This window comes from Monodelphis domestica, chromosome 5, assembly GCF_027887165.1.
Source record: "Monodelphis domestica isolate mMonDom1 chromosome 5, mMonDom1.pri, whole genome shotgun sequence".
NCBI classification, from domain to species: Eukaryota; Metazoa; Chordata; class Mammalia; order Didelphimorphia; family Didelphidae; genus Monodelphis; species Monodelphis domestica.
This window is the reverse complement of record NC_077231.1, coordinates 83,026,582-83,045,365: the sequence shown is the minus strand read 5'-3', so window position 1 is coordinate 83,045,365 and position 18,784 is coordinate 83,026,582. Positions and strand designations below refer to the sequence as shown.

Below are 18,784 nucleotides of genomic sequence, written 5' to 3'. Positions count from 1 at the left end.
CACACGTCCCCACTTGAGAAAGTATTCTCTAACAGAACTTCACCTTTTCTGATGAAACAGGCTCAGCATTTTGTAGTCGAATGAGACCAAGTGTCCGTGATCTCCTGGCCTTTTGCCCCACCACTAAACCGGCCCCCACTTTTTGTCTCTCAGGCTTTTGTCCCAATGAAGGCATCACTGGCTAAACTCTTCCTCTGGGCCATGTCCTGGGCCAACCCCTGGGCATCCATAGAAAAGGCAGGTCCTGCTCTGGAAGGGCTAGGGTGCAAATGCAGAGCCCACACTAATACATCTCCTTTCAAGTCCTTGTCACTGATAAAATCGTCTCCGCCTCAGGCGGTGACTATTTGGGAGTGCCAGTCTTTGGTGGCAACAGCTTTGATTTCTGGGTGTTCGGGAGCTGCAAGGAGAAGTGCCCAGGCTGTCTGTGTCGGGGTCTGGAGTCTAATGATGCTCATCTCCCCCTTAAGCACTCCCCCCCCCCCCCCCGGGGCCTTACTGCCTCCCCAGCCCTCCCTGGCTAGCAGCTGTCTTGCAGGTCGTAGGGAGGGCCAGCCCTCTCTCAACATGACACCCCACGTCCCGAGTGCTGGAAGCAGGACTGGTGGTCCTCCCAGCCAGGGAAGGCGTCGCCGCTCCTGCAGTTTTCTAAGGTGACACAAACAAGAAGCCCCTCTACCAGTGCGGCTGGGCTCCTTTGAGTTGGTGCAGGGACTATCAATCAGCTCCTTATTTTGGCAGCTCACAAACCTTTTATTTACTTTGAAATTCCCCCAGATTTGTTTTGGATTAAAAAAAACAAATCCAGAAAGACTTCAGGTGTCCAAAGACACGAGCTACATGACAGTAAGCAGCGGCTGCTGGGAGCAAAGCACTTGCTCTACAGACAAAAGTGATGGTCCTCGCCTTCAAAGAAGGAAAATTGAGTCTCACTACAGCAACAGGCGAGGCACCCCAGAGGTCTGACTTGTTGCTGCTTCTCCCCTGCCAGAGATCTGGAAAGGCCTATTTAGGAGCCACAACAAAAATCTGTTAAGGCTGGAGGAGTCTCTGCCCCAGGGAAGCCACCTAATGTTCAAGGAAGATCATTTTAAAAGGTGCCCAAGCCAGAATCTTCTATCATTCTTGCATCGTCCCACGTATCCCATTTTGCCATGTGCTACCAGTGCTCATTACTTAAATATTCACTAAGCAACCAACATTGGGGGCAGCTTGGTGGCTCAGTGGATTGAGCCCCATGCCTGGAGATAACCTCAGACCCTTAACTGTGTGACCCTAGATAAGTCACCTAAACCCAAATGTCTAGTCTTTATTGATCTGCCTTAGAACCAACATTCAGTATTTGCTTCTAAGAAGGTAAGGGTTGTTAAAAAAAAAAAAGGCTAACATTGTGAGCATCTCAAAATACTCTTTAAATTCTGATCATCTTTTTGCACCAATATCAAAATGCTAACAAGTTATAACTTCATAACCTACAAACCTCAGAAGCATTTTTATGGGGCAAAAAAATTTAGCTCAGACTACCATTAATTTAAGTGCTATACCAAGAGTAGTCTCACCTTCAAAATCAGCTGGAATCCTAATCAATTTAATGGGGAAAATTCATTTTGCATTTCTAGACTGTTACAGCTTATAATCTAAGGATGTTCTAATAAGTAATTCAACTGAGCTATCTAATGAAATCTTACTAATAAAGGAACAAATGTGGTTGCTTCAACCCTATCTTGTTCTAAATTAAGAGAAGAGCCTGGAAGACATCTTAGAAAGCATCTAAGCACAAAAAACTACATTTATAGATGGAAAAGACTTGCCCAAAGTCACTGGTAAAAATAGGGGGGCCAAGGAGTCATGTTCTCTGGGCAAGACATCCAGGTTTTCTCTCATTACTTCTGCCTCTACAGATCAACTCCACTCTATAATCCTAATTACCCATAAAGACAACTTTTATTAATCTAGCCAAGAATGTGAATTTTTCAGACATGCTCACGCTTATCAATTATTTCTGTAATTCACTCTACTCCTTGCCTTTAGGTAAGCATTAAATTCCACAAAAGTGGCCCTATTTACCAGACTACAAGAAGCACTGTAAAGTACAGAAGACTGTAAAGCCAAATGTCAGGACCAGTATTGTTCATTTGATTTGGTTTGCTTGGATAGGAAAGGCAGGCAGAAAGATACAAAGATGTTCTCAGAATAATTTTCCTTTGAGGGTTTATTCAAAATTGGATCTTATGGGGGACAGCTGGGTAGCTCACTGGTTTGAGAGCCAGGCCTAGAGACCAGAGGTCCTAGGTTCAAATCTGGCCTCAGACACTTCCCAGCTGTGAGACCCTGGGCAAGTCACTTGACCCCCATTGCCTAGCCCTGACCACTCTTCTGCCTTGGAGCAAATATTGGACCTTATGACACCAAGAATCACACAGTAAGCAGCAGGCTGTGGTTAAGAGGGCTGGCCCAGCTTCATTGAGAAAAGTTATGAATTTTAATTGATGCATACTGGCTGACTGTCCATAGAGCACTGAATAAGTGCTCTAGAAATTCTAAGATGCAAAGGGGCAGCTGGGTAGCAAAGTAGATAGATAACCAGGTGTGGCGTTGGGAGGACCATGGACTCCACTGGCCCCCATTAGCTGTTACCCTGGGTAACTCATGTAAACCCAATTGCCTAAGCCTTGCCTTTCTGTATTGTTCCTGAGACAGAAAATAAGAAATTGTAGAATGGCTGCTGATCTGCATCCTTACCAGGATTTCCCTCACATTGAAGTCACAGATCTGAACCAAGAATCAATGTTTCTCAGAGCCAAAAAGGGTCTGAACTTGCAAAATTACCAAATTAAATCCTGTCATTTCTCTAGTAATATTGACCCAAGAAAAATGAAAAGTAAAATAACTGAGGTTTACATCATGAACTCCATTAGTTTGGCAAGGATAACCAAGGAAATAACAATAGTGGAGGGTCAGGGAAAGGACAAGCAGGCACATCAATGCAGATGATGTAGTCATAAGCTAACAGGTCCAGCCACTCTGGAAAGCAAGTCTACTCACTCAATTGTACCCTTTGACCCAACAATACCACTTCATTTTATTATCCCTAAAAGGCGTAATAGAAAGAGAAAGGAACCACATACACAAGATACATCATTGTTCTCAAATCCCATCAACTGGGACATGCCTGAATATCCATGGCAAGATAAAGACTATAAATGAAACATTACACAAGAAATGACAAGGGGATTAGGACTGAGAAAACCTAGTAAGATAAAGCAGAGCATTTCATGTAACATTTAAGAACTCTGCATGATACCTAATAATGAAGTATGCTACCCATAGCCTAACAGAGATAGGGGACTCAAGGAGAACAAGCCACGTTCATTGTACTTCTTATAAGGGTCCTATTTGGGGGTGAAGATGCAAAAAAATGAGGTCATCATAGCATTAAAAAATATTTACCAAGATGGAAATATAGCGTTGACGCCAAAACGTGAAGAAATGTAATAATCCGTGTAGAAAAGTTTCATAAAGCAATCTTATTTCTCGTTTTGTCAATGTTGAAATTCAGGAAAAATTCAAATTAAATCTGTCATCTCTTTAAACAAAGTGAAATCAAATTAACAAAAAGGCAAGAAGAAACACGAATAGTTGTTTTATTGCAACAGTTAAATTTTGAAACCCCTGCATTAGGCAAGGGTACAACCAATAATTACATCAGGAAGAGACAATCTACACAGTCAAATATATAAAAGTTTCTTTTATATTTGCTCAACACTGGTCAGCAAGCAGATTCAGTCCATAGTTAAAGTCTTGATTTGTCTGTTATTTCAACCCAAGCTTCTTCTTCAGAGACTCTGGCATCTCAGGAGGAGGAGGACGGGGAAGTCTAAAATAGACTTTCACGGAGTCATAGATAAACCACTGTAGTGCAGTCAGAGTACCAATCATGATGATACGGGCAAAGAGCCCCTTCCATACACCTAATGAAAATAATACAAAGCACAATGACAAGGGAGGAGAAAAAAGGCAATCCCCTGTGGGAAAATTTTGTTTAAGAAACAAAATTCTACCTCTGAATCCAAGCCTTTGGAGGACTTGTGAAGCTGAGCTGCCCTTTTCCTTGTTCAGCACAGACACCACTGAGTCAGCAGGGTGAGATACGATGGCACAGAAGACTCCAGCTGAAAGATGAGGACAGTTAATAACTATATCCAGGAAAGAACACGAGTCTTGTAACCATGGAAAAATATTCTAAATCATCTCATAGAAAAAAACAAACAAAAAAACTATACCTAGGGCAGGGGTTCAGCTGGCTAATATTGCAGTAAAAAACTGACCAATTATGAAGATGTAAAACTTACTGTTCACCTCCAGGTATTCTGTATTTTAGAAAGGATATAATTTTTTATTTCTCTGCAGAGACCCATGAATCTAATTCACAAGATACCAACCCTGAGTTATCTGAGTGTCGATGATTTTCAAGAATTTAACACTCAAAAGACAACCTTTTAAAAATATTTGTTCGTTAGGGCTCATCCGAGAAAATGGAAAGGAATCAGGTCTAGCCCAACCTCCTTAAAGCTAAAAGCAAGGTGACACAACTTGTCTCAAGATCACAAAGTAATAGAGGTTTCAGACCAGCTGCCTGGGGGTCTTGAAGTCACAGAAGATAACTAATTTCACTAGAACAAATGAATTAAACTATACAAAATGCCAATGACACTAGGATTCAATAATTAAAGATTTGTAATTGTTTCTTACCTATGTAACCCGCCACAAATGTCACAACCAGCTGTTCTCCCTTTGAGCACTCACTTCTAGGCTTCGGAACAACATACTTGTACAGGGCCTCAACAGTGCGCTCAAAGCAAGCAAACTTCATCATGGTGTACGGTATCTGTCTCATCCATAAAGGAGCAACTCCCTTGTAGAATCTACAAGACCCAAGTGGTTAATGTAACAGAAAACTACATTTTAAATACCAAAGTTGTTTTGTTTTTAAAAGTCTGTCCGCATACCAATCAAGTCCTGATAGTAAGAAACGACACACTGCCATTTCTATCAGAACGCATGACTAATATGCAGGTATATTCATCTCACATGCCAATGACTCAAGCACCTTTGACAGTACAACCGGTAAAGTTGCTGGATGCCTCTTGACTGGAACTACAAGAAACAAACGTTAGCAAGTAGAACTCAGAACAAGAGTTGGCATCCACAAAGGTGGATCTAAGGAAGCATGTTGCCAACTAGGTCTAATGCACAAACCCCTAAAACAAAGCATCAGCTTCTGGCACCAAAAAAAATAAAATCAGAAAGCCAACATACAAAGCAGTCAACAAGTATTAATTGCCTACTATGTACCAGGCACTATGCATTAAGTTAATGCCAACAAAATCCCTTAGTAACTCAAGTTTTTAGGTTGCAAGAAAGCCTGTGAGGCACAGAAACCATGGAACTTAAATCCTGAACCATTCCTGCTTCTTAGCCTCTAATTTGAGCTGATTATTCACACTAAGACTCAGATAGGGCTAAGTCTTTCAATCACCAAAATTTACAAAATGATCAAAAGGACTAAAAAAATAGGCAAACAAAATTACAAGTATAAAGAGTTTAGACCAATCACTTACGCAAACAGGCCCTCTTCTTTAAACATTTTTGGAGCAGCCTCCCTTAGGGTGTTGGCATAGCCTGGCTGGGTCTGAATTCTGACCTTGGCAGCTTCCATAGGAGCCAAGGCAATATCAGCAAAGAATTCAGCACTGGCCGAAGCAGCTAAATATAGGGATGTACGCCAGAGATAACTGTTTTCCTGAAACATCAAAATGAGAGAATAAATTGAAACAAAGCTATCCTTTAATTCCTGCCTCATTTGTCTTCATATTCCCTCTAAATTATCACTTCAAAAACAAATACAAGAAGAGCTACACTCATCACAACTCTGACATAAGACACTAAAAGATGCAATTCCATTTTTAATTTTACTTTACCATACTTCTCAATGTTGAAGACAATTTGGGCTACATTCTGACATCTTATTCATGGCATATGTTTGTTCTAGTTATCCAGGCCAAAGGGCCCAAGTTTATTGTAGGAGGCAGATGCAACCAGTATAGTAAAGATAACCTTGTATTGAGTCACCAACTAGGTTTATGATCTTGGGCAAACTACATTTTTAAACTTCAGTTTCTGATTTTGTAAAAGTGTCGATTGTTTCAAACCTTTAGTTTTATGGATGTATGTTGGAAATATAATTTACCTCACCAAGAATGTTGCTATACAAGACTTTGAAGGCTTCATAAAAACCAAACTTGCAGAGTCCCTGCATAGAGTAGCCGATGAATGTTGGAGCCCATCCTCTGGCCAGACCACGAACACCATCTTCTCTAAGTGTGATGGAGAATCCATTAAAGATACCCTTGTATTTTTGTGGGTCCACCTTAAAAATTAACACAAAATAAAGTTAGATGTAACATCTCCAAAAACCTCCAACTTGAACTACCCAATGCTTCTAAAAGTTTACTTTTACTAGTATTTCATTGAAATATATAGACATGTTACACTGGTACTGTAATAGCAATTTACTATAAAGGATAATGCTTGAATTCAAGCATTGAGTAGGTCATGACACATAGCCTAATATTAGTCAGCACTGTTTTTAACAGACTCAAAAGCACAACGATTTATTATATAACCTATAACTTACACAACATAGAATTATCAAATAAAATCCCTTTTTGATAATACAGACCAAAATATGAATAAACTAAGCTACCCCCTAAGTACTCTCAAATACATGCCAGTAAAAGTATGCTAGGTTTCTTTAACACATGCCAGGGGCCGAAAATTCTGTGAACTCCAAATTAATGAATAAAAAGATTCATCTCAAACTAAGAATGTGCTTCAACTATTAGATACACCATAAAACACACATCAATAGACAATTGCCATCAAAGAGGATTGTTCACATTCCTTTAGAACCCCTACTATTTACCTAATGCAAAAAGCTCTTATCTCTATTAGGGTCAGTTCAGTGATACTTCATCTTCCTCTTATTCCTAATACTTCACCTTTCTTTCTCTCCCCCTTATAGGTAAGTGAACTCATAATCCTGTTTGGAATAAATTTTAACATTTTAATTTTTTAAAATTAGGCTCAAAAAATCGTTAGAAAAATATATTAAAATCCAGTTCTTTTACCAAAAACATAAAAACAAGCAAATCTCACATAGTAAAACTTGGGCTTCCCAAGTAACACTTCATATACAGCTAAAACTAGAAGGCTAATATAGAAATAAGTAACTAAGAGTTAGGGATAACCAAATTAAAGAGATTTCAGCTGTGTTGAAAATGGTAGCAAATGGATGAGGCAAGAAAGAAAAGGCACATCCCCAGATTGTTCCTACAATAGGGCCAGATTGTCCTTGAGTTTCAAACATTAATTACATAAGAAAATTAACACCTGACTTGTATAAGTCAGTTAAAAACATGTATTTTTTAAACTTTAACCTTCCAGCTTAAGAATCCATACAGTGTACTGATTCTGAGGCAGAAGAGTAGGGTAAGGGCTCAGCAATAGGGTTATTAAATGATTTACACATTGTTGCCTAAAGTGTCTAAGGCCACATTTGAACCCAGGACCTCTTGTCTCTAGGCCTGGCTCTCAACCTGAGGCACTATTTGCCCCTGTAAAACTTATTTTATTATCAATTGTGAAAAAAAAAACAATAACAGTAGTCTTGAATGATCTCAACTTGCATCATAACTATTCAAATTAATAGCAGAATTTGTCTTGGTTTCCATTTTCTTCCTTGCTTATTTTAAGCATTTTATGGTATTGAGAATCTTGCCATAATCTCAAAGCCTTTTGGAGTGCCAACTCGGTACAAACCTGCATTCTGCATTTCACTAAGTCGAGGGGTACAACAGCAGTGTGTGTCAGGCCACAACTTAAGACCCCACCAACGCCACAGAGTGCATAAAACTTCATGGAGCCATATTCACAACTGTATTCTGTAGCAGAAACAAGACACACCATGCTTTTTAATAGAAAAACTCATGTTACTAGAGAGTAACTTACCTTCTGGTCAATTAGGATTTGCACACAGCTTGTTAGTAGAGGCCCACACTCGCCACTCTCAGACATGCAGAGCAAGGGTGGACTGGAGTCCAACATGCCAAACCAACCTGCATTCTGCACTTAACCAGATCTAGGGGAACCACTGCTGTGTGAGTTGTGCCACAGCTAATAATTCCTCCGAGGCCACAAAGGACAAAGAATCTGCCAGATCCATATTCGCAGCTATATTGCTCTGTTTTCATTTAAAGAAAAAAAATTAATTTTTTTCTCCAGACACCACAACATTTCAAATGATAGAAAATATTTCTATGCTGACTCATAACCCCCCCATGTGACTGATATTGCTACACTAAGAAAAACTGAAAAGCCTCTTCCTCGACTTGCAATTCGATGACAAAGATTAGGCATGACATCTAAAGTTAGCAATAAAGACTTTGTAATACAAATACCAGATATCAATTTTAAATACTGACAAAGCCAGCTTTACTACTCTTAAAATATATATTAAAAAAAAACCTAAGGGAGCTTTAATAGGTACATCAATTTCCAAAGAGGCAACTTGCACAAAAGATCCTACAGTTAGTTTACCAATGCCCCAAATTCTAATAATTTGTTTATAAGACCATTAATTCACCTATTCTTGAAGTAAATACACAAAGGCTTTATATTAGCTTTCAACAACAAAAGAAATCTAGAAAGATATGGGCAAAAAAATCTAGATAGATCCATTTGGGGGAAAAAAAAGAAAAAAGGAACAGATATAAAGTAGGAGTCCAATAGTTAAGGATTCACCCCAAAGGCTAATTTCTCCCTGCTGGTTTATTATCACAGAAACTCTACAGGAATTTTAAAAGATCAAAAGTCCAGCATCCATTTCAACAAAGGGCAAAGATCAACTTTCTTTTTTCTACAAGACAACTACCCTCAAATTAAATGATTCTATATTAAGCCTAAAATCTGGTTTCCTCCTCAGGTCAGGCCTTCCTTTATTTATTCATTTTTTTAATGAATACCCCCCATCTTAGAATCAATACTGTGTGTTGGTTCCAAGGCACAATTGTGGTAAAGGTTAGGCAATGGAGATTAAGTGACTTGCCCAGAATCACACAGAAAGTTGTCTTGAGGTCATATTTGAACCCAGACCCTCTAATCTCCAGGCCTGGATCTCAATCCACTGAGCTACCCAGCTGCCTGACCCCCTATAGATTTGTTTCAACAAATGCTCTTTGAGAGCAGATGATTTTCATAAATCTTCTGTCTTAAGAACTATGTTCTGCAAGAAACCCTCTCTAGCCCCCAATCTCTAGTTTTCTGAGACTATCCCCAATTTATCCTGTCTGTACCTTACCTTGTTTGTACATGTTTGCTTGTTGTCTCCCCTATTAAGAAGCTCATAGATGGCAGGGAATGTCTATGGTTGTCTTAATTGTACATCCAGTTTAGCATGTACCAGAAGATGCTTAAATAAATGCCTTGACTAAAAACTACTAAAGAATCTTAAATAGGGACTAGGACTTAACTATGATATCCTTGATATAGGAACTACCAGGTGGAGAACCTTCCTAGACAAAGGCAGGCTGGTGTTTTCTCTACCACTGGGTCTTCCTGGCACCAAGGGACAGCTCAAGAGCCACTATGACTATTAAACAATGCCTGGTATAAAGCTTCCTTCATTTATTACATTTAAGATTAACAATTCTAGTAGAGTGAAGAGATTACTAGGAAATTAAGGTGGGGGGGGAGGGAGGAGAAGAATCATTCCTGGCTATTACTCAGCCCCCAGTTATGTGTAATCTAATGATAACTTACAAAATGTACCTGTTTGCCACTCAATGTTATCTCCTGTTCTCCTGACAACTCTGGGAGGTTGGTGTTATTATCCCCATATTACAAGAGAAAACTGAGGCAGAGATGAGGTGACTTGCCCAAGGTCACAAAGCCAGTTATCTGAAGTTGGATCTGAACTCAAGTCTTCCTTACTGCTGAGTTTTCTATCTGGGACTTCAAACACATTTTCAAGACTATCAGGTGTAAAAGGTTTTTATTTAGTGCAGTTTGTGGATGGGAGGAAGTACAAAAACTTAAGAAATAAACCTAAAGGCAGAATAGGAGATGAGGCCAGGGTTCAATTCTGACATCAGGCACTTCCTGGCTGAGTGAGCAAGTCACTCAACCCCATTGGCCTAACCTTTACCATTATTATTAGAATTAATACTAAGAAAATAAAGGTTTGAAAAAAGGGAAAAGAAAATAAATCTAAAAGCAGAGATTCATGTCAGAGAATCCCAAAGGGTAACTGGGTGACCTTGGGGAAGTCTCTTACCTCCTCTAGAGGTCCCACCCCACTCCCAACCCCGAAAGCCTGGGTCTTTCCACGTAGTCTTTACCCCTTAGAAGGAGAGATTCTTGAGGATAGGATTTGTGTGCATGCCCAACACTTAAGAAAGCTTATTCCCGGCCTCAAGAATAAGGAGGCCAGACCAAAGGCCTAAGGCTTCTCCCCACTCTACGGCTGTGACCCCTATGACCCTCCCCCGCCAGTTCCCTTTTCTGTCATTCAGTGGGGTTGGGCCCCTCTCCCATCCACATCCCTAACGCTCAATTTGCTAATCTGTAAAACGAGAGTCACGAGCGAGCGGGCCTCGACGACCTGCCCAAGGTCACCGGGCCAGGCAGAGCATCTCACCTTCCACGGCGGCGGCAGCCAGGCTGCGCGGGCGGAGCCGGCTAGGTGCGCCCGGGGGCCCTGCGGGGCTGGCATCGGCTTCAGGCTGCAGCAGGAGCTGCAGGTGGGGTGCTTGGAAAGGGTTGGCGCGCGCCAAGTGCGCCACGGACGAGAACATCCTCCTGAGGAAAAGAAGGCGGCAAGGCCGTAATCAGCGGAGGGCCGCGGGCGCCAATGTCACCCGGCGCGGCCATCAATGTCCCCCGTTGCGGCCGCGGCCCGCGCACCTTCAATGGTCACCCACGGCTGGCCAAGGCCAATCCTCCCCACCGCCCCCGGACCGACTCCTGGGCCCAGGGCCAGCAGCCCAGGTCTCTCCTCCGGCATTTCCCGCTCACCTAAGATGGCGGAGACAAGACGGAACGTCCGCTCCGGCAGGCAGCAGCTCACAGAGACTGAATGTCCTCCCCGCCCTAAAGTCTGTGCCCTTCGTCCGGCGTCACTCTGACGCAGCCCTGAACGTCACCGCGCCTCGAGCCCGCCGGTTGGAGAAGACAGCTCCGCAGTCTTTACGTCACCGCGTGGCTCCGCCTCGCCTTCTGAAGTGACCGCCCCCTAAGCAAGAGGACTTGCTTGTGCGCAGGTGCGTTCTCAACCGTCTCCAAGTCTCGCGTAACGTGGAGAACCCCGGGCTAGTTTTTGCCTTCTCCCTCACGTCCTAGAACACGAAAGCTAGGTGGAGGGCCGGACGTCCGTCCCGTGACGTCATACGATTTAGCCCATGGGGGAGGGGTTCTCCTGCCCTTTCAGAGCTCTGTCCTCACTCTTTCTTAGATATCCCTTTCACTTTTCGACTCACTAGAGGCCCTTACCGAGCTGGTCAGTTACCTCGATTGTTGTGTAACTGACCAAAGTTCCACCTCCTTGTCCCTGTCCTTCCTCAACTTCGCAGCTTCCACCCGCCCAGCCCCACCAAGGGGTCACTTCTCCCCCAGTCCCATGTTTCAGCCACTCTGCTGCCCTACCATTCTTCCTAAGGCATGCATGGTCTGACAGATATGTCCTCCTCTTCCAAAACCTTCAGGGGCTCCCTACTATTTGCCTGTAGGATAAAAAGTCCAAACTTTTCAGCCTGGCAATCAAGACCTGTCACTATCTGACTTCCACTGACCCTCCCAACCTTTCTTTACAATTCTCCACCAGGGCTCAGGGCTCTGCTAGCTACGGGGCACTGTGGAGAGAATGTCTGACCAATAATAGTTGGGTCACCCTTAGGCAAGTCACAACTTCTAGTCTGCCTCAGTTTGCTCATCTGCAAAATGGAGCAAATATCACCTACCTCCCAAGGTTTCTGTGAGAATAAAATGAAATACTTGTAAAGCGCTTTCTAAACCATAAACCATTACCTAAATACTATTATTATTTACACTGGAAAGGGAGCTGTATTCGGAATAGAAAATATGAGTAAGGATTGTTTCACTCTTGTTCATTGTATATATGAAAAAGTGAAGTGATTTTTTGGAATGTTGAACTGCACAGTCCCAGACACTTAGTAGGGTAGGCTCTTAATAAATTCTACTTACTGACTGACTACTTTTGGAATCTGGAATTTGATCCTGCGTTCAATTCTCTTCCTTAGGCACTCTAGCTATGTGAGTCTGGCCAAGTCCCCAACTCTTTCATCTGTAGAAAGTAGATAATAGAGGCAGCTAGGTGGCTCAGGGCATAGAGAGTTAGATGGGGAGAGGAGAGATCCTGTTCAAATGTGACTAGAGATACTGCCTAGCTCTGTGATCCTGAGCAAGTCACTTAACTGAATGGCCTAGCCCTTCTCTTCAATCTTAATATCAATTCTATGACAGAAGGTAAGAATTATAAGGGAGAAAGAAGGGAATAATAATAGTCTCTTACTTCACCCAGTTATGGTAATGATTATTGAGATATTTTTAACCCCAGAAGCTGGCACAAAGATGCTTGTTGTTGGCTTGATTTGGAATCTAAGGATGTAAAGTTCAAATCTTATCTCTGACAACAAAGTCACCAATGTGACTTTGAGCAATTTTCTTTACCCTCTTTGGAGTTTAGTTTCCTCCTCTGTGAAATATGACTAGCTAACCTCTAAGCTAGCTGACTAGTTCCCTTCTACCTCTAAATCTATGATAGTATGGATTCTGCTTTCCAGAAAGACCAGGTTATATTCCAGTCCCAGGATATGACAATCCAGCTCTAGCTGTTCTGTATTTTTTGTAAGTCATTCTCCATGCCTTGAATGCAAACTCATTTTGTAGTGTAAAAAGGAATTTTTTATTCCTTTTTTAATTTAACGGGGGACCTAGAGGTCCTCTTACCATAGGGATGTGTAGATTAACCAGCCCACAGTAACAGGAAGTAGGAACCAACCAGGCCAGCATCAATTACAGGCTGTCAGTTGCTAACAGGCCTGGCCCTTTCAGGGAAGTTGGCTGCTGGGCATGAGTTGGTCTTTGGGGGTTGGTTGCTGGTAGTGTGAGTTGATGTTTAGTTGCTGAAATATAAAGGCAGGCCTGAGCTTAATGAGAGGATTTTGGACTTTAGCCTTTAGAGTGCTTTTTGCATCTGGAATCTCTAGAGAGCAAGAGGTCTGTCTCATAGGCAAGGATCTGCTGTCAGTTGGCTACTGACAGTTTGGACTGCCATAGAAAACTGATTGAAGGAGTAAGTGAGTGGTAGATATTATTTTAGGGAGTTAGGTAGTTAGTAAATTATTTATAGAGAGTGTAGGTTATATAGGGCTGGTGTCTGCCAGGCAAGAAGAACCTCAGAAGACAGTTAGAGATAGTTATTAGGAATTTTAGGTATATTTATTGGGCATAAGGTTAGTAATCTCTCTTTCCTCTTGTCTATCTTTCTATTGGAACTTTATAGGGTGGTTGTTATTATAGGTAGATATAGGTTGTTTCAATAATAATTATAGGTAGTTATAAGATAACTAGTATAGACATTAGGAAATTTTCTTTCTCTACCTCTTTCCTATTTTTCTCTCCTTTACATATTCATTTTACTATATTCTTTTACTATCTCTATTTTAATTAAACTAAATGATTAATTGTTAAAAGCTGTTAGAAGATTTCTTTTCTCTGGCTTAAAGGGAGAATATTAATTTACAACTGTACTATATTCTCATTAAAACTTAAATTATCAAAAGCTGCTCTCTTATTTTGTCAAAAACCCTACTCTTAACCCTTATAACAGTCACATCTTAGACTCCTTCTCTTCCTTTAAGGTTCAACCAGTATACAATCTTCTCCATGAAGACTTCCCAGATACAGAAAGTTAATGCTTTTTCCTCAATTTTCCTGGTGTTGTCACTTATTTGTGTAAGTGTTAAACCTACTCACTCCTTTTAGAATATAAGCTCCTTAAGGGCTTAGATGAGCTCTACAATCTTCTTCAGCTCTAAAATTCTATGGGTCAAATAAAATTGTATTTCTTTTAAAATATCCACTACTAGTGGTTTAATTATTATACACACATACATATATTATCAAGACTTACATATAAGGAAATTGTGTCTCATATATGTTGTTATTTACTCAAGGTCACAGACAGTAAGTGACAGCGTCAGGAATGGAATCGAGGTCTCTGAAAAATGCTGAATTTGAAAAAATACAAAAACTGCCATTTCAAAAGCAAAAATAAGGAATTGAATCAGAGGACTGGCTTTTAAGAATAGAACCCAAAATTTGAATTAATTTTAGAAAAATGTAGTAGGTTATCTGGTAGGACAGAATGAGCCAGAAAGGATAGGTGCCTCCCTCTCCCCAGATTCTGTTAAATAGCATTTTGAAAAGGGTTTTTGACAAGGGTTTCTCACATAAGAACCCCAGGTATGAAGTTAAGCAGTTTTATTGAGAGGGCAGCCAAAAAGCAATGTGTATTGAGATAGGTCTGAGTAATTGTAATTCAGACCAGAAGCTTAGGGGGTGAATGGCTCAGGAGTGTGGTGATCCCAAACAAGAATACTTTGGGTGGATCAGGGGTCTGGAGAAATTGGCTATAATTTGTAATTATTTTTTGTATTCCAAGAGTTACTGGGTCAAGCAACATTCTGGATATGGAAAATACAAAGTTGCATTAAAACAATATAATGAAAAATGGTATAGAAGGATAATTGGGTGGCTCAGTGGATTGAGAGCCAGACCCAAAGACAGGAAGTCCTGGGTTCAAATATGACTTCATACACTTCCTAGCTGTGTGACCCTGGACAGGTCACATTGCCTAAATTTTACCACTCTTCTGCCTTAGAACCAATACACAGTACTGATTCTAAGATGGAAGGTGAGGGTTTAAAAACAAACAAACAAATAAATAATTAATGGTATAATAAATACATTTTCCCACAAGACACTTTGTCATGTCTCCCCCTGGAGTTTTTTCCCTCCTGTTTACCCTTTCTTTTATTTATTTATCTTTTTTTGTTTTTGAAAATTTTATTTAATTAGTCAATTTAGAATAATTTCCCCTGGTTACAAGAATCATCTTCTTTCCCTCACCTTCCTCCACCCCCTCCCATAGCTGGTGCACAATTCCACTGGGTTTTACATGTGTCCTTGATCAAAACCTATTTCCATATTATTGACGTTTACACTAGGGTGATTATTTTATCCTCTCTTTTATTTGCAAGGAAGAGACTGATGAACAGTTGAGGAGCTGGTGAAAATCATGGAGACAAGACCAATGTCAATGTCACTGAATCACAGGATATATAGGACTGAAGGAATGGTAAGGCATAATAAGGCTACAAAGAAAGGCAAGGACCAGGTTATAAAGGTCTTTGAAAGCCCAACAGAAGGGGAAGCTGGGTGGTACAGTGAATAGAGCACCAGCCTTAGAAAGATCTGTGTTCCAGTCTGGCCTCAGATACCTCCTACACAGATACCAGTGTGACCCTGGGCAAGTCATTTAACCCTATTTGCATAGCCCATTTATATTGAGTTTTTTAGAAGATCCCAACAGTGGAATTTATATTCGTCCTGAAGGTGATAGGGAATGAGTAGTGTTTATTGACAATGGCAGAGGGGAACAGAGATGGGGATGGTCATGGTCAGTCCAACACTTTGGGAAAATTGCTTTGGTAACTGAATGGAGGATGGACTGCAGTGAGAAGGTACTTAAGATAGATAGACCAAAGAATAAGGAGCTATTGCAGTAGGTCATGGGTGAAGAGATTCCGGGGACTTTACTAAAGCTGTGATTGAGTCAGAGGGGAGAAGGGAGCAATTTTGAGAGATGTTGCAGAAGTGGCTTATACTGGGTATGGAAGAGGGAACGGGAAGGTCTGTGATGCCTAGTTTGCAAGCCTGGGAAAATGGTAGTCCTTTAGGCAGGAATAGGGAAGTTTTAAAAGGGGGAGGTTGGGTGAGGGAGAAGATAATGAGCGCAGTTTTGGACACGTTGAGTTTTAGGTCATCCAATTCAAAATGTCCAATAGTCAGTTGAAGATATGAGTCTTTAGATTAAGGCTGAATGAGGAGATCTGAGAATCATCACCATGGAGATATTTGAATGGATGGGAGCTGAAGAGATGACTAAAGGAAGAAGAGAAGAGGGGCCAAGACTGTTAGCAGGCATGTCCTATTTATGGATCCAGCAATGGAGTGTGCGAAGAAGCAAAGAGGTAAGAATGACGATTGAGAAAAGAACATTATTGATCATCATGAAATCCTTGGTGACTTTGGAGAGAGCAGCTTTGATTGAATTATGAGGTCAGAAGATGAATTAACAGAGAGGAAGGAAAATGGAGGCATCTCCTGGAGATGGCCAGCCCAAGAAGAGGAAGTTCTTGGCAAATGACTCCACTTTGTGAAATATAAGGAAGGGTTCTCAGCTGAGATGGTTTCAGGAGAAATAAGAGGTTTGGAAAAACCATGGTGGAAAGTAGGAAAGTGAATTAATTCTAAGTTAAAGGTATGAGCCCAGGTATGATGTATATCAACACCAGGACAGAGCAGTGCTCTGAAACTGTGTGGGATGAAATAAAAGGAACACCCACCCAAATTATAATTACAAATCTGGAGTCAGAGAATGGATAGAAGAAGTCTTTATTCTTACACATGAGTAAGGGGACAACGCCCTAATGGCAACACCCAATAAATGGGTGCAGACCCAAGCATGTTATAGATTCCTGGCACAAGACTCCCATCTACCTTGTTCCATACCCCATGGTCTGGGGGCCAAACTTACAATCTAGGCATGAAAGTCTACCCAATTAGAAAACAAGTTACATAGCACCAGCTTTATCAGATCTTCCATCAGAGGTGGGAGAGGGTATGGAGAGATAGCCATGCCCTTAGGAGGGGCTCCTTTGTCTCCTAAAGGTCAGCGGAGATGAGGAGGCAGGATAGCATAATGGCTTTCTTTCTTGAGATAAGAGGCCTCTCAACTCCCCGGGCCTGTGGCAATAATAGAATGTCTTTGAGGTCTTATTTTGAAACTGGAAGGAGGCTTCCATTCTCTAATAGGGTCTAGAAGAGAGTGAGGAAATGTCAAAGGCTGAAGAGGGGGCTAAAAAGAATGAGGATTGAGAAAAGAACATTATTGATCATCATGAAATCCTTAGTGACTTTGGAGAGAGCAGCTTTGATTGAATTATGAGGTCAGAAGATGAATTAACAGAGAGGAAGGAAAATGGAGGCATCTACTAGAGGATGACCATCTCAATAAGTTTAGCCACAAAAGGGAAGAAAGATATGGAATAATAGTGAGTGGGGGATGAGCACAATAGGGCTTCTGGGGGGGAAAGGAGACATAGATATGTGGGGTGCCAACTTTGTTTATGGACCCCCCCCCAAGTTTGCCCCTGTCCCTTGGGAACTTGCCTTAAGGGAAGTCCTAGACTGACCTTGTCTTAGAAACTGAACAACCAACCCTAAAGTACCCAATGATCTCAGCTTAGATAGAATTTGTAGATATAATCAAATCTTAAATTCCCTTTTGTCTTGGAAGTCTCTCCTATTGTATCAGAGGCCTCTCCCAGGAAGTCCTGCCCGAGGCTAGAATCATCCTTCCCTTGTGTCCATTATAAAGCGCACCCATTGAACCTTCTGGTCTTATATTCCCCAAAAGTGTATATAAGACCCCCAAGTTCTTTAGCTCATTGGAAAATCTCCCTTCCAGGTGCTTTTTCCCAGACAGTGTTTCCAGAGTCCCAGAGCTTTGGCTCTGTGTTGTATCCAGCGCTTGACTCTATGTAGTGGTGGATCAGATCTTTGTCTTCCTTGTCCTGATTAATCCCTTGTTCTTCCTAACTCCTTTGGTAGTTTTGTGTTTTTCTTTTCTTTCTTATTTCTTTTATTATTTTTATTAATTAATTAATTTTTAATTAATTAATCAATTTTTGTTTTAATTAATTAATGAAAAACCCTGACCTTCCATCTTGGAGTCAATACTGTATATTGGGTTCCAAGGTAGAAGAGTGGTAAGGGCTAGGCAATGGGGGTCGAATGACTTGCCCAGGGTCACACAGCTGGGAAGTGTCTGAGGCTGGATTTGAACCCAGGACCTCCTTCCTGTCTCTAGGCCTGACTCTCAATCCACTGAGCTACCAGCTGCCCCCTAGTTTTGTGTTTTTCAAGGTGGACTGAGGCTATTTTTAGGACATAGAGAAGCAAACAGTAGACAGGAAGAGATTGAAGATTAATGAGAGATTAGGGATCACAATGAGGGCAATTTGCTGGAGAAGAGGGAGATGAATGAAATTACATGCAGATGGAGGGGTTTGCCTTGCACCTCTTTTGTGTAAATAGGGTAAAGCAGGAAATAGGGGGAGAAGGCATCTGAGTGATGTAAACTGAGGAGGGAAGAGGAAGTTCTTGGCAAATGACTCCACTTTGTGAAATATAAGGTAAGGTTCTCAGCTGAGAAGCTGGAGAAGAGGGAGCCATAGATGGTTTGAGGAGAAATGAGAAGTTTGGAAAAACCATTGTGGAGAGTAGGAAAGGGAATTCTAAGTTATATGTATGAGACCAGGTATGATGTATATCAATATGTGGCACCTGGGTTGTTTAAATG

General features: G+C 41.3%; 1 protein-coding gene and 1 non-coding gene across 3 annotated transcripts; both read right to left on the bottom strand.

The window, feature by feature from the left end:
- Window positions 1-3,627: 3,627 nt before the first annotated feature.
- On the bottom strand, window positions 3,628-11,463 carry SLC25A3 (solute carrier family 25 member 3). 2 transcript variants are annotated; one of them, XM_001371906.4, is made up of 8 exons: window positions 11,134-11,463; window positions 10,757-10,917; window positions 7,882-8,003; window positions 6,251-6,430; window positions 5,622-5,803; window positions 4,753-4,925; window positions 4,062-4,172; window positions 3,628-3,971 (listed from the first exon to the last, which is right to left on the bottom strand). In XM_001371906.4, exons 2-8 carry the CDS (start codon window positions 10,911-10,913, stop codon window positions 3,814-3,816), a joined length of 1,083 nt encoding a protein of 360 aa, XP_001371943.1. In that variant the 5' UTR covers window positions 10,914-10,917; window positions 11,134-11,463; the 3' UTR covers window positions 3,628-3,813. The 2 variants fall into 2 exon arrangements, with proteins under 2 accessions (XP_001371943.1, XP_007503317.1); XM_007503255.2 differs by lacking the exon at window positions 7,882-8,003 and adding an exon at window positions 8,178-8,302 and having other exon boundaries at window positions 11,134-11,290.
- Window positions 4,997-5,235, bottom strand: LOC130454826 (small nucleolar RNA SNORA53). The gene has a single exon (XR_008912622.1). It is a non-coding gene; the product is annotated as a small nucleolar RNA SNORA53 (small nucleolar RNA).
- Window positions 11,464-18,784: the final 7,321 nt, after the last annotated feature.

What these genes read in the sequence shown, in the direction of transcription:
- SLC25A3 (XM_007503255.2), bottom strand. Translation starts at nt 10,913, where the DNA reads ATGTTCTCGTCCGTGGCGCACTTGGCGCGCGCCAACCCTTTCCAAGCA. An exon ending in AAAGAAGAGGGCCTGTTTGC is followed by an intron (nt 4,926 to 5,621) that starts GTAAGTGATTGG and finishes TGGGTCTTGTAG; the next exon opens with ATTCTACAAGGGAGTTGCTC. An exon ending in CCAAAGGCTTGGATTCAGAG is followed by an intron (nt 3,972 to 4,061) that starts GTAGAATTTTGT and finishes TATTTTCATTAG; the next exon opens with GTGTATGGAAGGGGCTCTTT.